Here is a 24,208-nt window from a genome sequence, read left to right as displayed (position 1 = left end):
TGACTCTTCTCAAACTTTCTCCTGCATTTCCACCAGTACGTCTGCATGGACCATGAGGAATTTACCGAGATCAGCGCTGCAAGTCCGAACCATTGCCTGATATAGCCCCATGTCTGTTGGGCAAACGGGCAATCTTTGCAAAGATGCGATGGAGTTTCTGGATAGTTTCCACATAACCTGCAGTTGGGATCATTTGCCCATCCACGCTTGCCTAGATTATTGGCTGTAAGGATCTTGTTGTGCATTAGTGTCCAAGCGAAGAAACGGCACTTTGGTTCGGCTCTTGTCTTCCAAATAGGCGTTATTCGTATCTTACTGAAAGTTCCACTAAATTGGATCTGGTAGGCACTCTGAGTGCTATACTCTCCATCTGCTGTCCATCGGCCCATCGCCATGTAATGTCGTCTTCAGCTGTATCATCCAGCGATATATTATGGGTGGCCTCCCATAGCGACACAAATTCCTTCACCTCTTCCTGAGATACCGGCGGATATATATGGTCTATCCACTTCTCGTCTGTCAAAGCCTGATGTACCGTGATCTTTTTCCCAGAGCTGCCATTGATCCACGTTGATGACCAAAACAGGGCTGTCGGCCATTGCCAATGGTGACCACTGTCGATGCATTGAAAAGCTCACGATCAGTTTTATCGCAGGGGATGTCCAGCTTGTTCCACGCCCTTCCTTTTGCTTCCACTGAAACCATAGCCATCTCAATCGAATGGCCCTGGTAAATCTCTCTAGGTCCAGGATTCCTAGTCCCCCCCCCCCCCCCCCCCCCCCCCCCCCCCTATCCTTTGGGCGACAAAGTAGTGGGCCAGTTGATCAACGAGTGGCCTCCACTTACATTCTCCGGCGTCTTCCGTCCCTCTCCAAAGGAAGCTACGACGAATCCTATCAATTCTCTTGATTAGCCATTTCTGCGCTTGGAAAACCGTGAGTTGATATATTGGTAAGGAAAATAGGACTGTTTTAACTAAAGTTTCTCGACCAGATGTACCTGGGCGTGAACGCCGCCGACGTCGAGGCCTACATGGGCTTCAGCGTCTCCGACGGCGTCTCGCGCGCGCGGTACGTGATGAGCTCCTCCGGCAAGTACGCCCTCCAGAGCTGGAACAACGCCTCTTCGCGATGGGAGGAGCTCATCGCGTGGCCGCCTTACGAGTGCAGCCGCTACGGCTACTGCGGCCCGTTCGGCTACTGCGAGTCTGCGACAACACCGACGGCGCAGCAGTCCCGGCGTGCAAGTGCCTCGACGGCTTCGAGCCGACGAGCAGCGAGGATTGGAGCCGCGGCAACTTCTCGCGGGGATGCCGGCGGAGAGAAGCGCTGAGATGCGGGGATGGGGACGACCGGTTCTTGGCGTTGCCGGGGATGAAAGCGCCGGACAGGTTCGTGCACGTCAGGAACAGGAGCTACGACGAGTGCGCGGCGGAGTGCAGCGGCAACTGCTCCTGCGTGGCTTACGCGTACGCCAACCTGAACACCAGCACCATCAATGGGGATTCCACGAGGTGTCTGCTGTGGGTCAGGCCGTCGGGGAGCTCATCGATGCAGAGAAGATTAGTGTCGATGAAGCCGGAGACGAGACGCTGTATCTCCGGCTTTCTGGCCTGGATACAGGTACTGATTTCTATCCTTTGCTTCCACGTCTTTCCACTAACTAATTTTCAGTTAAACAATATACTATCCTTTGACTCACTGTTTGAATAATCAATATTTATATCTAACCATAATAATAATAAAGAAAATGCAAAAACTAAAACTCAACACCCCCCATCCGACAACTGACAACCATCTTAATACTAATTACTAAATCAAGACTTTTAATGGAGACTCTATATTAATTCTCACAAGACATAAGAAAAAAAAGCTAAGATCGTTAAAATTCTAAAAGAAACATAAATACCATTAATTTAGTAGATTCTAATCATTATTGATAATAACAGCTATTGAATCTATTATGTCTTTCTAAGAAATATCCTACATTTACTATTATAAAATATAATTTAAAGTAACCCTCTAAATTAACATTTAAATTACTCACCCTACCATTAGATAGATAATTTAAATTACTCTTAAATTTGAATCTAAACTATCACTTTTTTGTTATTAAAAACAAATTAAAATATCACCTCAATATATTTAAGCTACCAAAAACAATATGCTATTATGAAAAATTCTAAATGGCCCTAAATCACTCATGCAAATACAAACAGCCCCACATACTCCTCCTATGTAATATGTAAAAAAATTATCTAAATGATTATACATGTGTAATTTTGCATATTGACTATACATGCATGTGTGGATGATAAATTTAGTATATTTTTTAGGTTATCAAGAAAATTGTTCTTTTAAGGACTCACATATGAATAATGCTAGCAACGCTCTTGAAACTATATTAATATCAATGATAACAAATATGTAAGTTCTTACTTTGCAAAAATTTATGCATGTTGGTTGAAACATTATGTCATATCTATGTTGATGGTATAACTGTAAGCACTTTATTTCTTTATAAAGAATTTATACTACAACATATAATTATTTGATAGAGAAAATTGAATGTAGACCAAAGGTAGCAAATACCTTCATGGTTTTAAAGTTTTCTAGAGTAAATAGTTATTAAGCTTAAATATTAATGTTCTCTTGAGTTTAGCACTATTAGCCCCTACTAGATTTCACTTCAAGCTTCCTTCATTGATCTTCTAGGATATAAGATCCTTATATTTACTCAATGAATTTTGAATAAAGGGTACAATATGCACAATGGTTTTAATTTAACATGCAGATCAAATTTATGTCCTCATTATATGCTTGGTTCATAATTAACTTCATTTCTTCTCAAGGTAGAAGGAAGGATATAAGGACAATGAAGATCATACTGCCAATTTTAGCAAGTGTTTTGCTGACATGCATATCCTTTTTTATATGTGTTTTTAAGTTCAAGGTCGCCAAAGGTGTGTATTCGACGACAAGTATCTACATATATAACATACTCCCTCAGTCCTGTAATATAGTGCATTCTAGCATTCAAAATTTGTCCTCAAATATAATGCATTCTAGAGGACAAAAACCAATTTTACATTAAATACTTTCCATTTATGAACCAATCACCATTAATCATGTTGATAATAGCGTTTGATTAGGAAATAAAATGAGGGTACATGCGCCTTTTATGCTCTCTCTTAATTTATCTTAAAATTCCTAGAATGCACTATATTAAGGACAGAGGGAGTATGCTCTAATATACAGTCATTATTTTATTAAATAATTCAATGGAGTATATTCCCCTCATGACAGAGAAATTTTCTTGAAATTTATGAGATAGGGAATAAACAAAAAAGACAAAAGCACAAGACTTTAGTCTTTGGAGAGGTGAATGCTACTGAAGGCTTTGAATTTCCTGTCCTTAGTTTCAAAGATGTCATAGCTATGACAAATAACTTCCACAAATCATTTATGATAGGACGAGGAGGTTTTGGCAAAGTTTACAAGGTATGTATGCCATTTAATCTATTTTCCTGTTTACGCCTTTTCTCAATTGTGATTATACGAGATTAATATTCTAATCTATTTTCCAATTTAATTGTTAGGCAAAGTTAGATGGCCGAGAAACTGCCATCAAAAGGCTCCATAGGGGTTCCGAGCAAGGGATAGTGGAATTCAAAAATGAAGTTATTCTAATTTCCAAGCTACAACACAGAAATTTGGATAGATTTCTCGGTTGCTGCATAGAGGGAGATGAAAAGTTGTTGATTTTTTAGTACATGCCTAACAACAGTTTAGATGCTCACATTTTCAGTATGCTCTAATAGCTCATGACAAGCTCATGAACCATATAAACTAGTTAGTACTTAGTAAGAAATGGTTTTTCTTTGTAGGCAGTACAAGAAAAGCAATGCTAGATTGGCCAACACATTTTAACATAATCAAAGGGGTTGTCAGAGGACTTGTATACCTTCATCAAGATTCTAGACTAAAGGTAATTCATAGAGATCTCAAAGCAAGCAATGTTTTGTTGGATGAAGAAATGAGACCCAAAATAGCGGACTTTGGCATGGCAAGGATTGTTCGGTGACAACCAACATAATGAAAATATGAAGCGGGTCGTCGGGACATAGTGAGTGCTCTTTATTATATTAAAATTTGCATAAATGTTAAGCTAAGATAAAGAAAACTCTTCATGGTAAAAATATCAACAACGGCCACATGGCTCCTGACTATGCACTTAGAGGCATATTTTCTGTCAAGTCTGACTTGTACAGCTTCGGTATCTTGACTTTGGAGGTTGTAAGTGGTCAGAAGATAAGCTCTTCCAATCAAATATTGGATTTTGAAAACCTTACTGTCTATGTAAGTATAGTTTTATAAATTAGCAAACAACAAACATCAAAGTTTTTAGAATCCCACAACCTCACTTAACTATTGATTTGATTTATTTAGGCATGGAATCTGTTGAAGGAAGGGAGAGCAAATGATTTGGTAGACTCAAGTATTGTCGAGAGCTGTACACCAGATGAAGCTTTGCTTTGCATCCATACCGGACTCTTGTGTGTGCAGGACAACCCTAACGATAGGCCACTCGTGTCATCTGTTTTGTTCATGCTGGGGAATCGAAGCATCACACTTCCCATTCCAAATGAACCTGCATATTTTCCACATACAAATAATCAAGCAGAACAAAGAAGGGGAAATACTCAAAACTCAAAGAATAGTGTAACTCTTAGAGATATAGAGGGAAGGTAAGCTAAATCAATTTTAAATTTCCAAATATAATAGTCATTATCTGAAGGCACACACTTTTAGTGGAGGTGCATAATAATGTAAGGGAGACACATAACCATTTGTTGGGAGGTAAACCATTTCTTCTAGCTTCTTTTTCTATATTTTGTACCTAATTTCTATATTGTGACAACAATTGGGTATTTGAAACTACTGATATTGAGCTAATGAGTGGAAGACCGATGGAAAATACATTACTTAGTGAAAATATAGGAGGGGTCTTAGCCCACAAAGATTCTAATTGGTCGACCCAGAGTTAGTTCTACTTCACCCCAACTTCTAAGCCTAACATACTAGTTGAACAAACAAAGCACAATCATGAAGAGCTATTTAACAAGCACAAGCACTAAGTAAGAGCAATAAAGCATAAAGCAAGACTTGAAAGTAAATAAAGCACAAGCACTAAGTAAGAGCTCCGGCGAGACCCTACCGCGCCCGCAGCGGCCTCCTCCTTCCCCTCCCCGCCCCCCACTCCCGCCGCTGCTGCCATGGCCATGCTCGCTGGCGAGCACCGCTGCTACACCCCCGCCCCGACATGGCTCGGTCGCCTCCACCGCCGTCAAGGCCCCTAGCCGTCCGGCCACCATCCCACCGCTTGGCTGGTCTGCCTCCCCCGAGCCCCTTTCTTCTAAGCCTGCCAGAGTTGGAGACGAGAGAGGGAGAGAGCTACAAGAGATAGAGACGAGGAAGGGAGAGAGCTGCCGGAACCCTAACGATGGCGAACTTGAGTTCGGGTGAGGGCGCGGGTGTGGGCACGGTCACCGGCGGGAGGAAGATGGCCGGGGAGAGGAAGGGAGCAGGGGAGAGGAAGGGAGCGTTCGAACGGAGACTCGGGTGCGAATGTTTGGAACCCATGATTTCTGGATGATGGCGACCACGAGACTAGTTGACGACGGCAGGGTAGTCAGCACGTTCAGGTACCCGTACGAGAGGGATTGGTCAACTTACATATCTAAGATGAAGTATTTCTAGCTCAAGTGCTGAACGAAGACAAGTCCATGTGCGTACGTGTTTTCTGAAGGAATTCAGAGGGTATGATTCTACGTAGAAGCACAAACTCTGAGCACGCATGTACTCTGCTAAATATAGCAGCCTCGGCTTATTTTTCTTTTATCTCTTTTTGATTGATTCACCCTTACACAGTTTATAAGCCATTCGTGGAACAGTTGTGTGTGCCGGCAGTTTTTTTTTTGGCAAGGAAAAGAGAGCCTTTATATATATAGTATAATGACCGTGCTAACACCACGGTTTTATCTTAGGGATCCACATGAAAATAACCAATGATTTTTTTTCTATAGTTCAACTTTTACACAATTGTATTTGAGCATGTTTACAATTCGAGAAACACTTTTACATAAGAAGGCATAGTAAAGTTATTTCTCATATTAACCATCTAAGTTACATTCTGCCCAAGTCCTTAATCATGACTTAGAGATCTTTAGGGAAGTTGTCAAAATATTTATTTGCACGGCTCTTCAAAATGTCCGCCAAGAATTTCATCCTCAGTGAAGTTGATAGTTGTATATAGCAGATAATAAGCTAAATTATTAATTTTCTCGTCGTAACAGCTCCTGACACCTGTCGTTCATTAATCGTACCCATCAGTAAAACTCGCAAAGAGCAAGCAATGGCAGTAGCGATCCTGGTGCTGCAGGCCGGGCATCCAGCAGGCGTCCGCCTCCACCATAAATCAAGTAGTGTAGTCCTAAAAATTATAGACCAGTCTAAAAATCGTTTTTCAGTAGTGTATAATGATTAGATTAGTATTAGCAATTGTTTATAGCTAAACTCTAAGACATGAAAGCCATCCGGGATCAGAAAACTCACATAATCATGAGAGATGGCAGCTGTGAAAAGACATCAGGAATTGAGACCTCCAACTTATTATGTGATAAATCCCTGAAAATATATTAGAATTCAGAAACACAAATTTATCTTCACTGACTAAAATTCACTACATAATTAACGTGACTGAAAATATGTAGTTACAAATACTCGAGTGTGATTTGAGTAAAACAATGGCATTAGCCATTAACGATGCTAGTACGAATTCCATAATTTCCACTGCAAATCCTTTTTTTCTAAATTTCCCCTACGGTGAAAGCTTTGTTTGACCATATAATAAGAAGGATTTTTTTAATAAAGGGATTGAACCCGGCTTCATCCCTTAGCACTAAGGAAATCGGACCACTTTTTTTCTGACCGAAAGAAGAATTATATTAGATATAATAGCTGGGTACATCAACACGCTACAAGCACTCTGGATTACATAAATATCCAGAAACTGATTTTCATCTAAATTATACACACGCTGTGAATAGCTCCAGATCTCAAAACCAAACTTGTACAACACTTTGCAGTATGGATAATCGCATAGGCAAACACTCGGCAAAAGACCTGAGAACAGATGGCTAACGAACGACGGTCAATATTCATGTAGGCGGAGTTAAAAAACTTCTTCTTTCTTGTGTCTTCCCTTCTCTTCTTTCGGCGAGGATGCTGACGCCGTAGTTGTTGCCCCCATCTTCAACAGAGCCGCCATGGAGAAAACGGTTCCACCCTACCATCTCGTCGTTGCTGGAGAGGAAGAGGAGAAGATAAATCCCCAAAACCAAGATGGAGAGACTCTAACCCTAAAGACTCGATCTACTGAAAAAATTTATTAAAAACGATAGATCCCCACTCCCTCCGGCCCCCGACGATATGCCGGAGGGGGAGGGAGGGGACCAGCGGTGGTGGAGGTGGGGAGCGGCGTCGCGTGGGGAATCAGACCACTTAGTATCATAAAACATGTTTAACTTAAAACTCAATTCTAACATTATTTGGCTATCAAAGGAAGAAAAAAATACATAGTCGCCGCTTCTAGCTCCTGGCATACTTTGATCTAAAAAGATGGATACTCGCGTTGCTACGGGTATTGTAAATGAATTCGAATAAAATTAGGATCTGTTTGGGACTGCTCTGTTCCAATTTTTCGAGCTATGCTCCACCAACTCCACCGCAGAGCAGCTGCACTCTGGAGTTACCGGAGCAGGTGGACCTGTTTGGCATTTAGCTCTACTCCGCTTACCGGAATTGGAGGTTTTGGTTGTAATGGCCAATTTTGCCCTTGGACGTTGTATGTTGTATCTTATTATTTTAAAAATCATTTGCAACAAAATGATCAATTTTATAAAAAATAAACTCTTTCATATCTGCAGTATCACATATGAATGCCTGGTAATAAAAGAAACTATATAAATAAATGTTGTGTACTCCGTCAGTTCACATTAGTATGTCATCCAAAGAATAATGAACGCGCTCTGCCGTGGCAATTTCCATGAAAACGAAAAGGCAGCAACGTGATTCCCTTCCCCCCCCCCCCCCCCCCCCCCCCCCCCCACCCCCACCCCCACCCCAGCAATGTCTATCTCCAGTGCTGCAATTCGTCGAACAGATAGCATGCGCTAGTAGACAAGATCTTGCATCTGGTGAGCGCGGAGGCAGTATCTGCGCCGTCCCACGAACAATCCACGGGGAGCATCGCGGTGCAGCCATCGGGTTCCCATGCGCCGAGTTTATGCTTGTGTTGCGGCCAGCAACGCTTGTAGCACGTGGCACGGAAGCACGTCATGGCCGTGGTGCGCCCGGTGCGCGGAGGAGGCTAGTGTCTAGCTCGTGGCCCAGGCGGAGGTTGCGGGTGCATGCCGCGGCCGTGAGGAGCGCCGCCGCTCCGGTGGCCATTGCAGAGAGGGGAGGAGCCGATGATGGCCATGGCACTGTTACCGGTGGCGGCGCGGCGGTGCTTTTTCCCGTGGACGAGAGAGAAACGTGCAGAGGAAGGGGAGAAAGAACCAAGGGGTACGTTGTGTAACCGGTGAGGGCTCGGGGCGAGAAACCTGACATCCCACGTCTAATCGTGGTCATCGGATTTGGTTTATGTGTTTTATTAGCCTTTAATTTTAATGGAGATGAATTATTGTATGTATTTTTCTGGGTGCACAATGGTTGGAGGCTTTCAGCGGAGAACTTTTTCTTGAGGAGACCTAGTACAATTTTGATTGATCTATTATAATAGAGATGACTCACCGACGTAATAACAATGAGGAACAATAATAGGCTCAATGCAAGCCGGCTCTGAGAACCACCAAATGGTCAAATGTTTTGTTCTCATTGTCAGTTGTGCAAGCTCATGGGTCGTCTGGACAACTTTCTAATCAAATAACATGCTTTTGGTCTCGATCGTTTCATACCTTCATGAATAATAAACCTTAGTCTAGGGTAGTGTTTTCCATCTCGATGACGAAGCATCTAGGCTATAGTACTACATATACAAACTACCTCAAAGTGCTGACAATTGTCGGCACCACTTAGCAGCAAGAGATGACCTGCCTAGTCGCCAAAGCTTCCACCTCTTTAGCATCCCAAGGGTACCTCTCGTAGAACCAAGACGTGAGCAAGTCCTGACCAGAGGCGTCTCTGATGATGACATTAAGGTCACCATCACCAGTGCTGCGGTCAAATGGACCATCAACATTGACCTTCAACCAACCCTTTTTCGGGCCATTCCATAGGCATGGGGTTCTTGCTTTGCGCTCTTTTATACCTTCACATAAGGAATCCCTTACAGGTCGCTTACCGTGAGGATCAGCCAATTTTTTGTTATGCCTGACATAACACGACTCCTATTCGGTGGGATTGGCGTACGGAGCCCAATTCATAGGATGTACAAAGCACCTGGGTGACAGGAACACTGTAGCAAAAAGGCGGTTTTCTCTCTCCTACCTTTCTCTCTCACTATAGCAAAATACTGTAGCGCGCGGGGAGAAGCCAGGAAAACTGGCTTGTGCGGCTTTGATGAACAGTGACGGCGTCAGTGAGAGGGGGAGAGGAGGAGAGAGAAAACCGGCTTTTGCTACAGTGCTGCTACAGTGTTTTCGTCGGATGAGCTGAAGCCGGTGCGAGCCGTGGCAAACGGGGCCTAAGAATTCCATATGATATACTCCCTCCGTTACAGATTATAAGTCGCTTTGATTTTTTTTTCATCCACTTTGCTTTGTATCTAGACATATTATTGTATTTAGATTCATAGCAAAATGAATATACAAAATACAATCAAAACGACTTATAATTTGAAACGGATGGAGTACATCCCAGAGTTGCTTCATTTTTGAAATGTAAGTCAACCGATCCATCTCGTAAGCTGCTCTCGAGGTCAATGCGGATCTCCTGGCCGGCGAGCCTGCCGATCACGCAGCCGCTCCTCGGGCAGAAGGCATTCAGGAGTAGACATATGTGTATTCGAAGTAGTCATGCCGCTAATTTGGCAGCAGCTTCTGCACCTGCACGTCGACTGTTTTCTGCAGACTCCACTGGTCATCGCCCATGAGCACCCAGAAGCCCGTCTTCAGTTCCACAGAACGCTTGACTGGCCCCCACGCTCGTGCGCCGTCGTCACCTTCGCCGGAAGCGAAGGAGAATACATGGTATGTAATCCTGTTCTCCTCGGTGCACATCATGCCCGTCCCGACAACGGCGAGTATCCGCACCGCCCCCGCCAGGTGGTCGTTGTTGGCGTTTCCCGTGCCGCCGGACGGGGAAAGATCACCGTAGCCGGTGAGCAAGACGTACGTGCAGCTCCTGATCGTGGCGTCGGGGAGGATCTTGCAGCCCCCGGTCATGGGGTTGCACAGCAGGCAGAGACCACTCCACCACCGCCTTACTCCGAGAAGGATGGAGCCGTCACGCGACGACAACAGGTCGGTGTACATCTCTAGATGGAAGCCGCCGGTGGCTGGCATTAAGGATTGGATTCTACTCTCGCTGCCGGCGGCGGTCGATGGGAGCGCCGCGGATTGGAACGGCCCCGGCGTGCGCCGCAGGTACACGTGCTGGTGGTTGTAGTTACCGTAGCCGTGGAAGACGCCGAGAAGCAGGCTGGGAACGAAAGCGATCCGGCCGAGGCCGGAGGAACGAGGCGTTGCCGATGATGGCGCGCCGCCATGACCTGCGATGCCCACGCGCCCACGGCGGTAGTTCGTCCGTCGTCCACCGCGCGTGCTGGGCAAGCAATCAAAAGTTCAAAACTAACTCACCTATTTTTGCGGTACATGCCTACATGGACGGACGAGTGGGGATCTGCGCATCAATCAATTAACGATAAAAAAGGAAGGATATGATATGGGTGGCGATTTGTTGGGGAATAAATTGCCTGATTATACTCCAACAACCTTAAAACCTCGGCGAAAAGAGGAGAAAGGGGGCGGGGAAGCTGGAGGGCGATGTCGACCGCGGGGGCGTTTCCCATTACGCGCCGCCACCGCTGGCTGGCGGCTCCATGTTCCCAGACGACGAGCCGTTGGACCCTCAGATCCCCCGGGCGCCGAAGGCTGAGGCGACCAATAATGCCGGTGGCGGCGCTCTGGTCCTCACCACGCAGTGCGAGTTCCCGGCGCTCGGGAGGAGCGCGTCGCGGGACAAGTTCTCGGTGCTGGTGCACGCCAGGGCGCCGGCCGACGTCAGCGGCAGCATGGAGGGCGAGAACCTGGAGCTCCTGAAACAGGCCATGTGCTTCGTCATCGACCAACTGGGCCCCGCCGACCGCCTCTCCGTGGTGACCTTCACGGGGTACGCGGTCCGCCGGATCCGTCTGTCGCGCATGATGGACGCCGGGAAGGCCTCGGCGAAGCTCGACGTGCTGTCCCATGTCCCCGAGTGGGCGGGCACCAACATCGACGAGGGCCTCCGCGTGGGCGCCGAGGTGCTCGTCTGCCGCCGGCAGAAGAACGCCGTCTCCAGCATGATCCTTCTCTCTGACGGGGAGGACACGTTCCTCAGCGCCTTGTTACCCAATGGCGCTAAGAGGTACATGGACCTCGTGACGCCGGTGTTCGCGCACCCCGGCAGCCGGCCCGGGCCGATCCACACGTTCGGGTTTCGGCGCCAAGCACGACTGGGCCGCCTTGCACACCATCGAGAGCCACGCGGCGATCCAGGACTGGTTCGAGCAGTGCATCGGCGGCCTCCTCTCGGTCATCGCGCAGCAGGTGCGCATCGCCGTCACGTGCCTGCACTGGGGCGTGCGCGTCCAGGAGGTCAAGTCGGGAAGCTACGGCAACAGCGTCGGCGCCGATGGCCGCGCCGCCTCCATCGACGTTGGCGAGCTCTACGACGACGAAGAGAGGCGGTTCATGGTGCCGAGAGCCCGAGCCACAGAGGAGCTCACCCGCCTGCTCATGGTGAGCTGCACCTACCGGTACGCCGAGGCGGGGAACGAGGCCCACGTCGCCGCGTCCGCCGCGTGATCCAGAGGCCGCTGGAGCTGACGTACATGCCTCCTCCGTCCATAGCTGTGGATCGGGAGTGCGTCCACCTCGTGGCGACCGAAGGCATCAGCGCCGCACGAGCAGCCGCTGACGGCGGGCAGCACTCCGGCGCCGCGCGGATCCTAGAGTCCAAGCTGAATGTTGTGGAGCAGTCGGCGCAGGGGGCGGCAGGCGACCCTGCATTAGAGGCGCTCAAGGAGGAGCAGGGCGACCTCAGCTTAAGCGTGGCGACCGGAGGAAGTACGAGCAGACGGGGCGCGCGCGCCTTCTGGCCGACATGAGCTTGCACGCGCAGCAGCTCGCCTCGGCGATGGGGATGGACGTGCAGTCGACGAGCAAGGCTAGGGCGTACTTGACTCCGAAGATGGAGGAAATGGTGGAGATGTCGCGTGAGAGCAGGAAGAAGCGTGGCAATGGCAACAACCAGCAGGCAGACGGCACATCGAGGCAGGCTAAGCAGGTCAAGGTAGAGATCTTTACAATAAAGGACTAGTGCCCTGTTCGTTTGGCTGATAAGCCATGGCTGAAACCGGGGCGTGCGCGTCCAGGAGGTCAAGTCGGGAAGCTACGGCAACCGCGTCGGCGCCGACGGCCGCGCCACCTTCATCGATGTCGGCGAGCTCTATGACGACAAAGAGAGGCGGTTCATGGTGCCGAGAGCCCGAGCCACGGAGGAGCTCACCCGCCTACTCAAGGTGAGCTGCACCTACCGGGACGCCGCGGCGAGGAACGAGGCCCACGTCGCCGCGTCTGCCGCGTGATCCAGAGGCCGCTGGAGCTGACGTACATGCCTCCTCCTTCCATAGCTGTGGATCAGGAGCGCGTCCACCTCGCGGCGACCGAAGGCATCGCCGCCGCACGAGCAGCCGCTGACGGCGGGCAGCACTCCGGCGCCGCGCAGATCCTGTAGTCCAAGCTGAATGTCGTGGAGCAGTCGGCGCCAGGGACGGCAGGCGACCCTACATTAGAAGCGCTCAAGGAGGAGCTGCGCGACCTCAGCTTAAGCATGGGCGATCGGAGGAAGTACGAGCAGACGAGGCACGCGCGCCTTCTGGCCGGCTTGAGCTCGCACGTGCAGCAGCTCGCCTCGGCGATGGGGATGGACGTGCAGTCGACGAGCAAGGCTAGGGCGTACTTGACTCCAAAGATGGAGGAAATGGTGGAGATGTCGCGTGAGAGCAGGAAGAAAGCGTGGCAATGGCAACAACCAGCAGGCAGACAGCACATCGAGGCAGGCTAAGCAGGTCAAGGTAGAAATCTTTACAATAAAGGACTAGTGCCCTATTCACTTGGCTGATAAGCCATGGCTGAAACCGGTGCGTGCGCGTCTAGGAGGTCAAGTCGAGAAGCGACGGCCACAGCGTCGGCGCCGACGACCGCGCCGTCTCCATCAACGTCAGCGATGTAACACCCCAGGTGTTTTTCACCAGTTAAGCAATGGGTTTAAACTCAACCATGGCATGTTAAGTGGTGATGGAGATATTATGTCAAACATATGAAAATGAGCCACCACTTAAACTTGGACCATGCACTATTGCTTACATGATGCCTTTCTAAAAAGTATGCTTGAGTAATGCTAGATGTACTTGTTTCATGTGTCTCGCATCAATATCCATCTATATTGACCCATGGAAAAGTTTCGTGAAGTTTGGAATTAAGAAGTCACATGAAATGACAAGTTATGTCCTTGCTTGAATTGTTTTATAAAGTGAATGGAATTCTAGATCATCAACCAAACCTTGAAATCTTGCCCAAATGACTCTAATTGAACTCTACAACAAAAGTCATGAAGGGTTCGTATTGAGCGAAGGACAAGAAAATACATCAATCGGTCTAAAACTTGGATTTAAGTTTTATTGTGATGCTACTTTGACCTGGTTTGAACTATGGCTTAGATGATTTGCATGGTAGTGGAACCTAAACAAAAGTTGAAGTTCGAGGGGAGTAGAACAAACTTTGTTTTTGTACCAAGAGCCAGATCAGCTTGTAAGAAAGTCAAACCGAGGCTCAAACTTTGAATCTGCTGCTGTTTTTATAGTCCAAAAATATTCTAAGTCTGAGTTAACTGAAACCTGAATTTTCAGTTTCGTGTACCCCGCTTCGAAGCCTTGTATCTCTCCAACCAGGCCAAATTAGACTTTGGCACTTTAATCAAAGTTGGAGATCTCGCGTAACTCTACAACATTGGTTACTACCTCTTGTGCCAAAACTAAACGGATTCGGAGTTACGAAGGGACGAACTTTGAGTTTTAGCTTGTATTTTTGAGATGGTATTTAATCCATTCATTCAGTTTTGCATGGCGCCTTCGTTGCTTGCATGGCTGCCAGCTCGCCTCTGCCTGCTCAAGTAAAGGGCCGACACCCTCCTCTCCACTCTCTCTCCCTCTCACTTCTCCTTCCCTCTCCTGCTCTCTCCAGCCGGCACCATGCGGCAGCCATGGATGCCGCCGCGAGCTCGAGCATGGCCGTTGAGGGAGCTCCTTTGCCACTGACGTCCTCCTCTATCAAGCACCCTTGCAGCTCCCGTTTGCCTCCACCTAATTCGCTTCTTAATCCGCTGCCGTAGCCGACCGCGCCATGGCCGCCGTCGCTAGTTGTCTATTGCCATCGACGGCCATGCATGGCCGGGCCACCGCGGGCCATGCTGAAGCCATGCACCAGTTCGCACGGACCCACGCATGCTGCACCGCCACCCCACCGTCGCCGACGCACCGCCTCCGGCGAGCTCCCACGCGTCCTCTGTTCCAAAGCCACACCAGGGACCTCGCACAACAATTCGAGAAAAGGGAAGGATCTAAGTGCGAACCAGTGACTCATTTAAATAGTGCCTAAAGGACCTCTTCGCTGACGTTTGATTTATATTTTCCGCAGGGACCCCGATGCAAGATTTATAATTCCTTTTCTCTGGTTTTTTAAAGATTTGAATGATCAACTTTGAAAATTCGTAGTAATTAGTAGAAAACTCGTAAAATAACAAATGTGGACGTTTTGGAATCCTTGCAACATTTTCTATGCAGTAGATCTATAATATGGCAGGTTTTAGTTTACATATTTTTCTATAAAAATAGATTTATGCAGTTAGGTTTTTAATACTAGTTGTGCCTTGTCTTTTTCATAACTGCAGTTGTGCTCCAATAATTGTGAAATTTTTGTGGAGTGCTACTAAGGTTATTCTCGATGTTTGGTAAAAATTTCAGTATTTTAGGCTTGATAGTTTAAGATCTATAAAAATAACAAATTACCTGTATTGCCTTGCCCCTATTCTGAATAGGTCTGCATGATTGAATTAATTAGCTCAGCTAAGTTATGAATCATGACTTTATGATAATACATGAGTTGTAGTACTTTTATTAAGCTTTTCAAAAAGCTAAATATCATGATTTTTGGTTAAGTAGATCTTGAGTTATACTTACTTAAATCTCTATGGCTGTTTCTGCCCAAACCCAGAGAGGGTTTCCTTGTTCTTATTCTGGGGCCTTCTTAATAGTAGAATTAGCTTTAGGTGTTTATAACAAAGGTGTTTAGAATTTGCTAAGATTTCCAAAAAGTCTAGAACCACATTTATTGGACATGTAGAACTCTAGTTATAGCTGTTTAAAGTGGTATGTCAGTTTCTGTCTATGTTTTGGACAGAGATATAATTATTGGATTAATTGACCCTTCTAACTGTAGAATCATCTTAATATGAGAATAAGAAACTTGTAGGTAACTTCCTAAGATTTTCAAAAAGTTATGATTCATGTTTGTTGGAGGTCTAGAACTCCAGTTATGCTTATCTGAAGTTCCTATCAGTTTTCGGTACCACTGCTGTTGGGCTGCAATTGCAGTTTTGCTTGTGCAATCATTTTTGTGGTGTAAATGATGTTTGTTGTGGTTGTAGTGAATATAAAAGTTGTATCTAATTTCATCATCTTACTTGTGTTCAAATTTCATGGACAAAGGCCTGATAATTTAGGAGCTATAGATTTTTTAAGTTCATTGTCAGATTTTGCATGCTCTCTGTAGAGATCTGAATGATTGTCTTGTTTGACTTAGCTACGCTTTGAATCATGTCTTAGAGATAATAGAACAAGTGTAGTGCCTTTCATGAGCTTTCCAAATTGTTAAAGATCATCCCTTTTGGTGTTGTAGAGCTCTAGTTATAAGCTTGCGAAGTTGCATGACAGAATCTGTCCAAGTCTGGACAGAGGTGCTCAATTGTTCTTGATTGACCTTGTTAATGGTGGAATCACCTTGTGATGATAATAAACATATTTTAGATAATTTAATAATCTTTCTATAAAGCTAAGGTTTATGCTTGTTTGATGTCTGTAACTCCAGTTATGCCATTTTGAAACTACTACTACTTTTCTGTCCTAGTTCGGTGCAGATCTGAAACATTGGCATGTTTGACCTAGTTAGCTTTGGAATAAGCTTTTAGTGATAATAACAATGTTGTATGAAATTTCATTATCTTTCCAGAAAGTCTAGGATTACCTTCTTTGGATATTTGGATCTCTAGTTATGGGTGAAACAAGTGTTATCTATGCTGCTGTCCAAATTCTGTGTTGTGCTTTATAAGTTGATTGCTTTCACCTTGCATTGCCTTATGTGTTGCTAAGTGTAACTCATGCCTTTCATGGTGTTAAATTAAGTTACCTGAGATCTTAAATTGTGATAGATGTTTTCAATGGAATAGCTTAACTCAAGTTATCTGGTGTACCATGCTTGATATGCTCACTACCTTTCTATAATAGATTATGTGATGCATCTCGTATTGCCGTCCTTTCATTCATGCACTTGCATCTTGTATCTCATCTAGGTACGTTAGATGAACCACGTGAAGGACGTGATGTTGGAGCCGAACCCGAAAATGGTGTATGGTGGACCTATCCCGAAGATGGAATGACTGGACAAGTGCTAGGATGGGAGATGCTCACCGAGCATGTGTCGTCTTACAAACACTAACCTAGTGTTGGATTCTAGGCAAGCCCCGGAGCATATTAAGTCTCCCATATTTTTATAAATATCTTGAGTATCTCTTATTATTGATGATGCATTAAGTATAGGAATTGGTTGGAACCAATTGTTGCATTATATATCTATCCTTGTCCAGGTATCACACTTGAATCCTATTTAAGTTCAGGAATGGGTTAAATGCTTAGCCATGCTTAGTGCGGTAGAAGTCAGGTGATTTTCTATCACCTGTGAGCTTTAGGATGAGGTGGATCATGGTTGGCTATATTTGCTATCGTGGAAAAGAACCATGTTAATAATGAATTAAGATCGGGCAGAGTCTTGTGTAGGTTTGGACATAGTGACTCCATCTATGTCGTTTAAGGACCGATACGCTGTACGTCCTCATGTCATGTTGAACATAGCCTAACACTTAGCTAGCCGGATAACTCGTTCCGACTGCGAAGCCTAGTAGCTCGACTCAGGCCGGGAACGCGAGCAGTGGCGCGCATTCTGGAGGTAGTAAGGATGTGCGGAGAGCCATTGGCATAAGTCCAAGGCGGGTTAGAGTCCCGAGCAACCTTGGCAGAGTGGTTCTCTGAGAATGCCGATCTATTCGGACTCGCGACTCCTGAATTGTGCCAAAGGTGACTTGATTGCGACCCTGACGGAGGAAGCAGGGTTTGTGTTTAGGAATACCCCTCCAGCTGGATATGAATCGATTCGAATCACCGTCTCTCCCGGATAGTGAGAACTTGACTGAGCAGCGGCAACATAGATTCAATTAATTTAACGATATGGTTAAATGGATGATGATGATGATAAGGTTGCCACAATTTATACCCGCTATGGTTATTAATGTTTGCATCTTAATCAAATGATTGCTTAGTACATGTGCTAATATAGATGATAGGTTAATGGCTAAAAGTCACTGCTAGTTCAGGTTAAGAGTTGATCATTATTACTTATGCTTTTCCTCAAAAAGAAAGTGTCAGCCAGATCCACTAAATTAAGCTATGCATAATCTTTGGTGTCATTTGTTTTGGTTTCCGACGGGTAAGTCTGGCTGAGTACATTCAAGTACTTAGGGTTTATCCCACCTTGTTATAGGTGAAGTTCTCGACCTGCTGAAGATGGTGGATAACCGCCGGTGGGCTCGGTGATTCTATAGTTACTTCTCGTCTATATGCTTTTGTCGGATGATGTCGCTTATGCTAGAAATGTATTTAGAACTTATATTAAGGTAATCATTTGAAAGCTATGTTGTTTTCACTAAGCGGTTTTGAAACCCAAACTTGTACCATTATTTGTGAACCCATTTGTAATATTATTTTCGCTACAACTCTGCGTATGTGATGTGTATTTGCTTAATCACACAATCTTGGTTGTGATGTTGATTTACCGAGGTCTTTTAGGACACTCGGCGGACTACCGGGTTTATATAAGTGAAAGTATGCGTGTGTCAACATGTTAGCAGGGACAATCGTACTTGATCTTGTATAAATTGGGCGGTTCTGTTACAGGTGAGCTCTACGACGATGAAGAGCGGCGGTTCATGGTGCCGAGAGCCCGAGCCACGGAGGAGCTCACCCGCCTGCTCAAGGTGAGCTGTGATAGAAATGTTACATGGTCACTAGCCATAGATCTAGCATACCTACTTATGTTTGATGAAGTATAAACCCTAGAACATGTACTAGTACAGAATTAACAGAGAGAGGGTGGGATGCGGGTAGCAAACCATCGGCCGCCTTCATAGAAGATGAGCTGGCCATCGCGGTGCTCGATGGAGACTTGATGGAGGCGTGACGGTGAAAGGCGGCGGTGCAGTGGCGGTGCTTCCTATCACTGGCAACACCCCCTCACTTAGATCGGTTAGGGTTTAGGGAATGTAGGTGGGCGTTTGGCAGCTTAGGTGAACCTCGTGCCTTGTGCCCCGGCCCCCACCTCCCTTTTTATGGTGTTGTGCGACGGGAGCCCACCAACCATGGAATGGTTGGGCGCCCTCGATCAGGGTGTGGATCCAAGGGCCCAATTGGCCGGGTTGGAGATCATCTAACATTCTCCCCCTTGATCTCACCTTATAACTTAAACTCAATTTACTTACTTTATCTTGTTCCCATACCATCATAGATCAGTGCATAGAGTGTGCCTTACCGTCACGGTCAGTTGCTATTAGATTAAATAGCTACAATGCACCTCTTTGTTTTGAAATAGATTCTCAACTAGTCCCTTATTGTCCAAAAATTATAGGCTTTCCCTTAAACCTATGCCGGCTAAGTGTTCTCTGAACACGCAAGGTGGTAAGCCTTTTGTAAGCGGATCCACGAGCATCTTTTATGTTCTTATATGCTCAAGACTAATTATATGATCCTGGACTTTGTCTTTCACAGCATAATACTTTATGTCAATGTGTTTGATAGCACCACTTGACTTGTTGTTGTGAGCATAACATACTGGTGGATTATTATCGTAGTATAACTTGGGTGGTTTATGTATGTCGTCTACCACCTTCAAACTGGGCATGAATTTCTTTAGCCAATTCACCTGCCCTGTGGCCTCAAAACATGCTACAAACTTGGCATACATTGTAGATGATGTATTGACGGTTTGATTTGAGCTTTTCCATGATATAGCTCCTCCTGCGAGAGTGAATATGTATCCTGACGTGGATTTTCTGTCATCTCCCGTATAATCAGAATCTGTATACCCCTCTATATGCAGGGAATCAGATCTTTTGTACATTAGCATGAGACCCTTCGTACCTTGCAGGTAACACAAAACTTTCTTTACTAATTTCCAGTATTCTATTCCTGGATTACTCTGATATCTGCCAAGTAACTCGGTAACAAATGCTAAGTCAGGGCGAGTACACACTTGAGCATACTGTAAACTTCTGACAGCTGAACTATATGGAACCACTTTCATTTGATCGATCTCATATTGGTTCCTAGGACATTGAAATTCCCCATATCTGTTGCCCTTAACTATGGGAGCAGGTGAAGACTTATAATTTTGTATACTGTATTTCTTTAGAATTTTTTCTAAGTATGCCTTTTGTGATAATCCTAAAACCTCATTTTCTCTATCTCGGTAAATCTCTATTCCTAGGGCGAATGAAGCTTCACCAAGATCCTTCATATCAAACTTTGAGGACAAGAACTTCTTTGTTTCTAGTAGTAGATTAACATCACTGCTAGCGAGCAAGATGTCATCCACATACAAGACTAGGAAAATGTATTTTCCATTCTTGAACTTTGCGTAAATGCAATTATCCTCTATATTTTCTTGAAACCCAAACTTTCTTATTGTACTATCAAACTTCAAATACCACTATCTTGAAGCTTGTTTTAATCCGTAAATGGATTTCTTCAGGCGGCATCCCATACGTTCTTTTCCTTCCACAATAAAACCTTTCGGTTGTGCCATATAAACATTTTCCTCTAGATCCCCATTTAGGAACGTTATCTTTACATCCATCTGATGTAATTCTAAGTCATAATATGCTACAAGCGCCATTATGATTCTAAAAGAATCCTTACATGCGTCTGGAGAAAATGTCTCATTGTAATCTATGCCTTCTCTTTGCATGAAACCTTTCGCCACAAGTCGCGCTTTAAACCTTTCTATATTCCCTTTGGAGTCATGTTCAATTTTGTAGACCCATTTACAGCCTACTGTCTTAGCTCCTTTAGGAATTGTTTCTAAGTTCCAAACACCATTGGTTTTCATTGATTTCATTTCATCTTCCATGGCTTCAAGCCACTTGGATGAGTGAGCACTTCTCATGGCTTCTTCAAATGAGGTGGGATCACCCTCCATTTGAAATTCCTCACATTCATAAACTTCGAAATCATCAGGAATGGCTGATCTTCTGACTCTTTCAGACCTTCTAGGGGTCTCGTTAGATGACGATTGTTCTATATGAGGCTGTTATTGCTCTCCCTCATGTGTGACAACGGGTTCTTGGGGATCCTGAAGGACAGGTTCCTCATGTTCATTCATTATTGCCATAGGAGAACTAACAACTGGTGTTGTTACTACAGTGTCTTGCACTGTTGGTACAACAACAATAGGTAGCATGAAGAATGGCTCCTGAACCATAGGAATGGGGCATGTATACCCGCTTCTCTTCAAAACTAATTTCTCGGGCTACCATGCTCTCCTTGATCATATCATCCTCCAAGAAGACATCATGTCTTATTTCTACAAACTTTGTTTGTCTATCAGGACAATAGAAGCGATAACCTTTTGATTTTTCTAGATAGCCAATGAAATGGCAGCTGACTATCTTGGAGTCTAGCTTCCCTATGTTTGGGTTTAATACTTTTGCCTCAACTGGACAACCCCACACACATAAATAGTTTAGTGAGGGTTCCTTTCCTATCCACAACTCATATGATGTTTTGGGCACCGACTTACTTGACACTCGATTAAGAATATGAATGACGGTTTTCAACGCCTCCATCCATAAACTTATCGGTAAAGACGAGTAACTTATCATGCTTCTCACCATATCCATTAAGGTACAGTTGCGTCTTTCAGCTACTCCATTCTGCTAAGGCTCGCTCGATGTAGAATACTGGGCTACTATGCCATTTTCCTATAAGAACCTTGCAAAGGGTCTAGGAACTTGGCCATATGGGATGTGTCGACCGTAGTACTCTCCCTCACGGTCGAACCTTACTATCTTAATCTTTAAGTTATGCTGATTTTTTACTTCAGCCTTGAATATTTTAAATTTATCCAATGCTTACAATTTTTCCTTAATTGGATAAATATAGCCAAAACGAGAATAGTCATCTGTGAATATTATAAATGAATCATAAACATCCACACTCTTCATAGGAAAAGGACCACAGATGTCTGTGTGAACTATTTCTAAAATTCATGCGCTTTGTTTGACATCTTTCTTTATTTTCTTAACATACTTTCCTTTTATGCAATCTATGCATTATTCTAAATCTAAAAATTCTAAAGGCGGAAGAATTGATTTCTTAATCAATCGCTCTATTCTCCCCCTCGAAATATGGCCTAAACGATAGTGCCATAATTTTGAAGATACATCATGCACTCTCTTTATTTGTTGCATTCATAGACGAAGATGCTTTCTCATTCTCAGTACTCACACCATTCACATTTTCAGAAAGTGATAATAAATAAAGCTTGTCTTGTCGGAAGGCAAGACCAACACACTTATTATTAATCACAATCCTACATTTGCCATTACCAAAATGGCAATCATATTCATCATCATCTAAACGTGAAACACTTATTAAGTTTCTTTGCAAATAGGGTACATAAAGAATATCTAAAAGCTACAGTCTAAAACCATCATCTAATTCTAGAGATGATCTCCAATGGCTTCAACTTCAGCTTCAACTCCATTTGCAACTTTAATTCTTCTTTCTCCTCTTTACAGGGTCTTCCTCGTACGGAATCCCTGTAATGAATTTGCAACATGAACAGTTGCACCTGAATCAATGCATCAAGTAGATTTTGCATAACTTAAATACAAGGATTCATCTATGAATGTAATAAAATCCTCACATCTCTTTAGAAGGCTCTTTAGGAAGTCTGGACAGTCCCTCTGATAGTGTCCATGCTTCTTGCACCATTTACACTGATCCTTCTCGACTTGAGCATTGTTGTTCTTCGAATGGTGGTCATTCTGAGTGGCTTTTTCTTGAGGTTTGACATTCTTATTGAAGTTGTTCTTCTTATTGTCCTTCACAAGGTTAGCAGAGTCACCCTGTAAGGATTTCAGCCTCTCCTTTTCTTGAACACACATTGCGATGAGCTTCTCTATATCTCACTTATCGGACTGCATATTGTAATTAACAACAAAGGTTTCATATTCCTTTGGCAAGGAAGCAAAAACCAAATGAATCAGGAACTCATCCTTGAGCCCCAAATCCATTGGCTTTAGCTTCGGAGCCGTGTTGCTCATCTTCAATATGTGCTCTCTGATACTGCCACCAGTATATTTCTCATTGAACAATTTCTTAATCAAAGTACTGGCATAAGTCTTTGAAGAGCCACTGAACTGACTCTCCACCTTCTTAAGATACTCTGTGGCGGTATCACAATCTGGGATAGACCCCCTTATAACATCTGAAATTATGGACTTAGCCACCATCAAGCACTTGCGGTTTGAAATGTCCCATTTCTTATGTTCGAGATCATAATTCATCCGCACTTCTACATGATCTCGCTGTCGAGCAGTGAAATCAGCATCAGTCTCATCATCTTCCCATACCGGGTCCACTGACTCAGTCGGACATGGGGAGGTAAGCGCTAGGTCATTTTCAGACAGCGCAAGTGCTAGTTCATACTTCTCTCGTCATACCCTGTAGTTGCCCCCTTCAAGAGGCGGTATGTACGAGATAAAAGCCATTGGGTTGAGTCCTAAAAAACACCGTCAGAGATAGTGAGAAAATATGACATAATAATTGCATGCCTTAAATTAACGTTGGTCAAAATTAAAACATACAACATTCTTATACACTAATTCTATATCATCGTTGGGCAGAAATAGAATTAATGCATGGAAAACTTATGAATAAACATTATAATATTGCTATTATCAATGTTGGTCAGAAAAATAACAATATTATAATTTACTGACTAAAAATGACTACTCTTCAAATTAAATTCTCCCGTTTGAATTTATTTAGAAGATAATAAACTTTTACATTGCAGCGGAAACATGAAAAAATATTTATCTACTTTTTAGAAGTGTTTTACTGTACTAATCTACTCTCTGAAAAAATTATCCCATTGGTTCAAATTTTGACAGAGATTAAAATAGGACAAAAAATCATCAAAATTTCCTTCTGAAAATGAATAAAACATAAACTCGTAGTTCACTGTTCATTTGCCCCAGACTACAAAATGGCCCAGCCTGCTCTGTTTTCGCGCGCGCTGCGCCTTCCCAGGCCGCAACCTAGGCCTAGGCTGGCAAAGCCACCCGCCGCACGCGCCCGCCTGGGCCGAATGCTGGCCCGTTCATTCTCAGCCGTTCATCACGGATCGACGGTCAAGCGCGCTCCTCGGTGGATCAAAACCAGCGCGCGACGTCTCTCCCCGAACCCTAGGTTCATTCGTTTCCCTCCCCTTCCTCTCTCAGCACAGCGAGCAGTAGGCACCGAGCGAAGGTGAGAGGTGATGGCGCTGTCGCCGGCC

The 24,208-nt window shown here is 44.7% G+C and overlaps 1 protein-coding gene and 2 pseudogenes across 1 annotated transcript; 2 read left to right on the top strand and 1 right to left on the bottom strand.

The window, feature by feature from the left end:
- Positions 1-845: 845 nt before the first annotated feature.
- LOC136466868 (putative inactive G-type lectin S-receptor-like serine/threonine-protein kinase SRK) lies at positions 846-3,737 on the top strand (annotated as a pseudogene).
- A 7,366-nt stretch (positions 3,738-11,103) lies between these two features.
- Positions 11,104-12,484, top strand: LOC136465332 (probable E3 ubiquitin-protein ligase WAVH2; annotated as a pseudogene).
- Positions 12,485-22,835: 10,351 nt separating this feature from the next.
- On the bottom strand, positions 22,836-23,216 carry LOC136465331 (uncharacterized). The gene has a single exon (XM_066464105.1). The coding sequence runs from the start codon at positions 23,214-23,216 to the stop codon at positions 22,836-22,838; it is 381 nt and encodes a 126-aa protein (XP_066320202.1).
- Between the last annotated feature and the right edge of the window lie 992 nt (positions 23,217-24,208).

Source organism: Miscanthus floridulus, chromosome 7 (assembly GCF_019320115.1).
Source record: "Miscanthus floridulus cultivar M001 chromosome 7, ASM1932011v1, whole genome shotgun sequence".
Lineage (NCBI taxonomy): Eukaryota > Viridiplantae > Streptophyta > Magnoliopsida > Poales > Poaceae > Miscanthus > Miscanthus floridulus.
The sequence above is the reverse complement of the archived record's forward strand: the minus strand, read 5'-3'. Positions and strand labels throughout refer to the sequence as shown.

Bases quoted from the DNA above. Each gene is read 5' to 3' on its own strand.
- LOC136465331 (XM_066464105.1), bottom strand. From the start codon at position 23,216: ATGAATTATGATCTCGAACATAAGAAATGGGACATTTCAAACCGCAAG.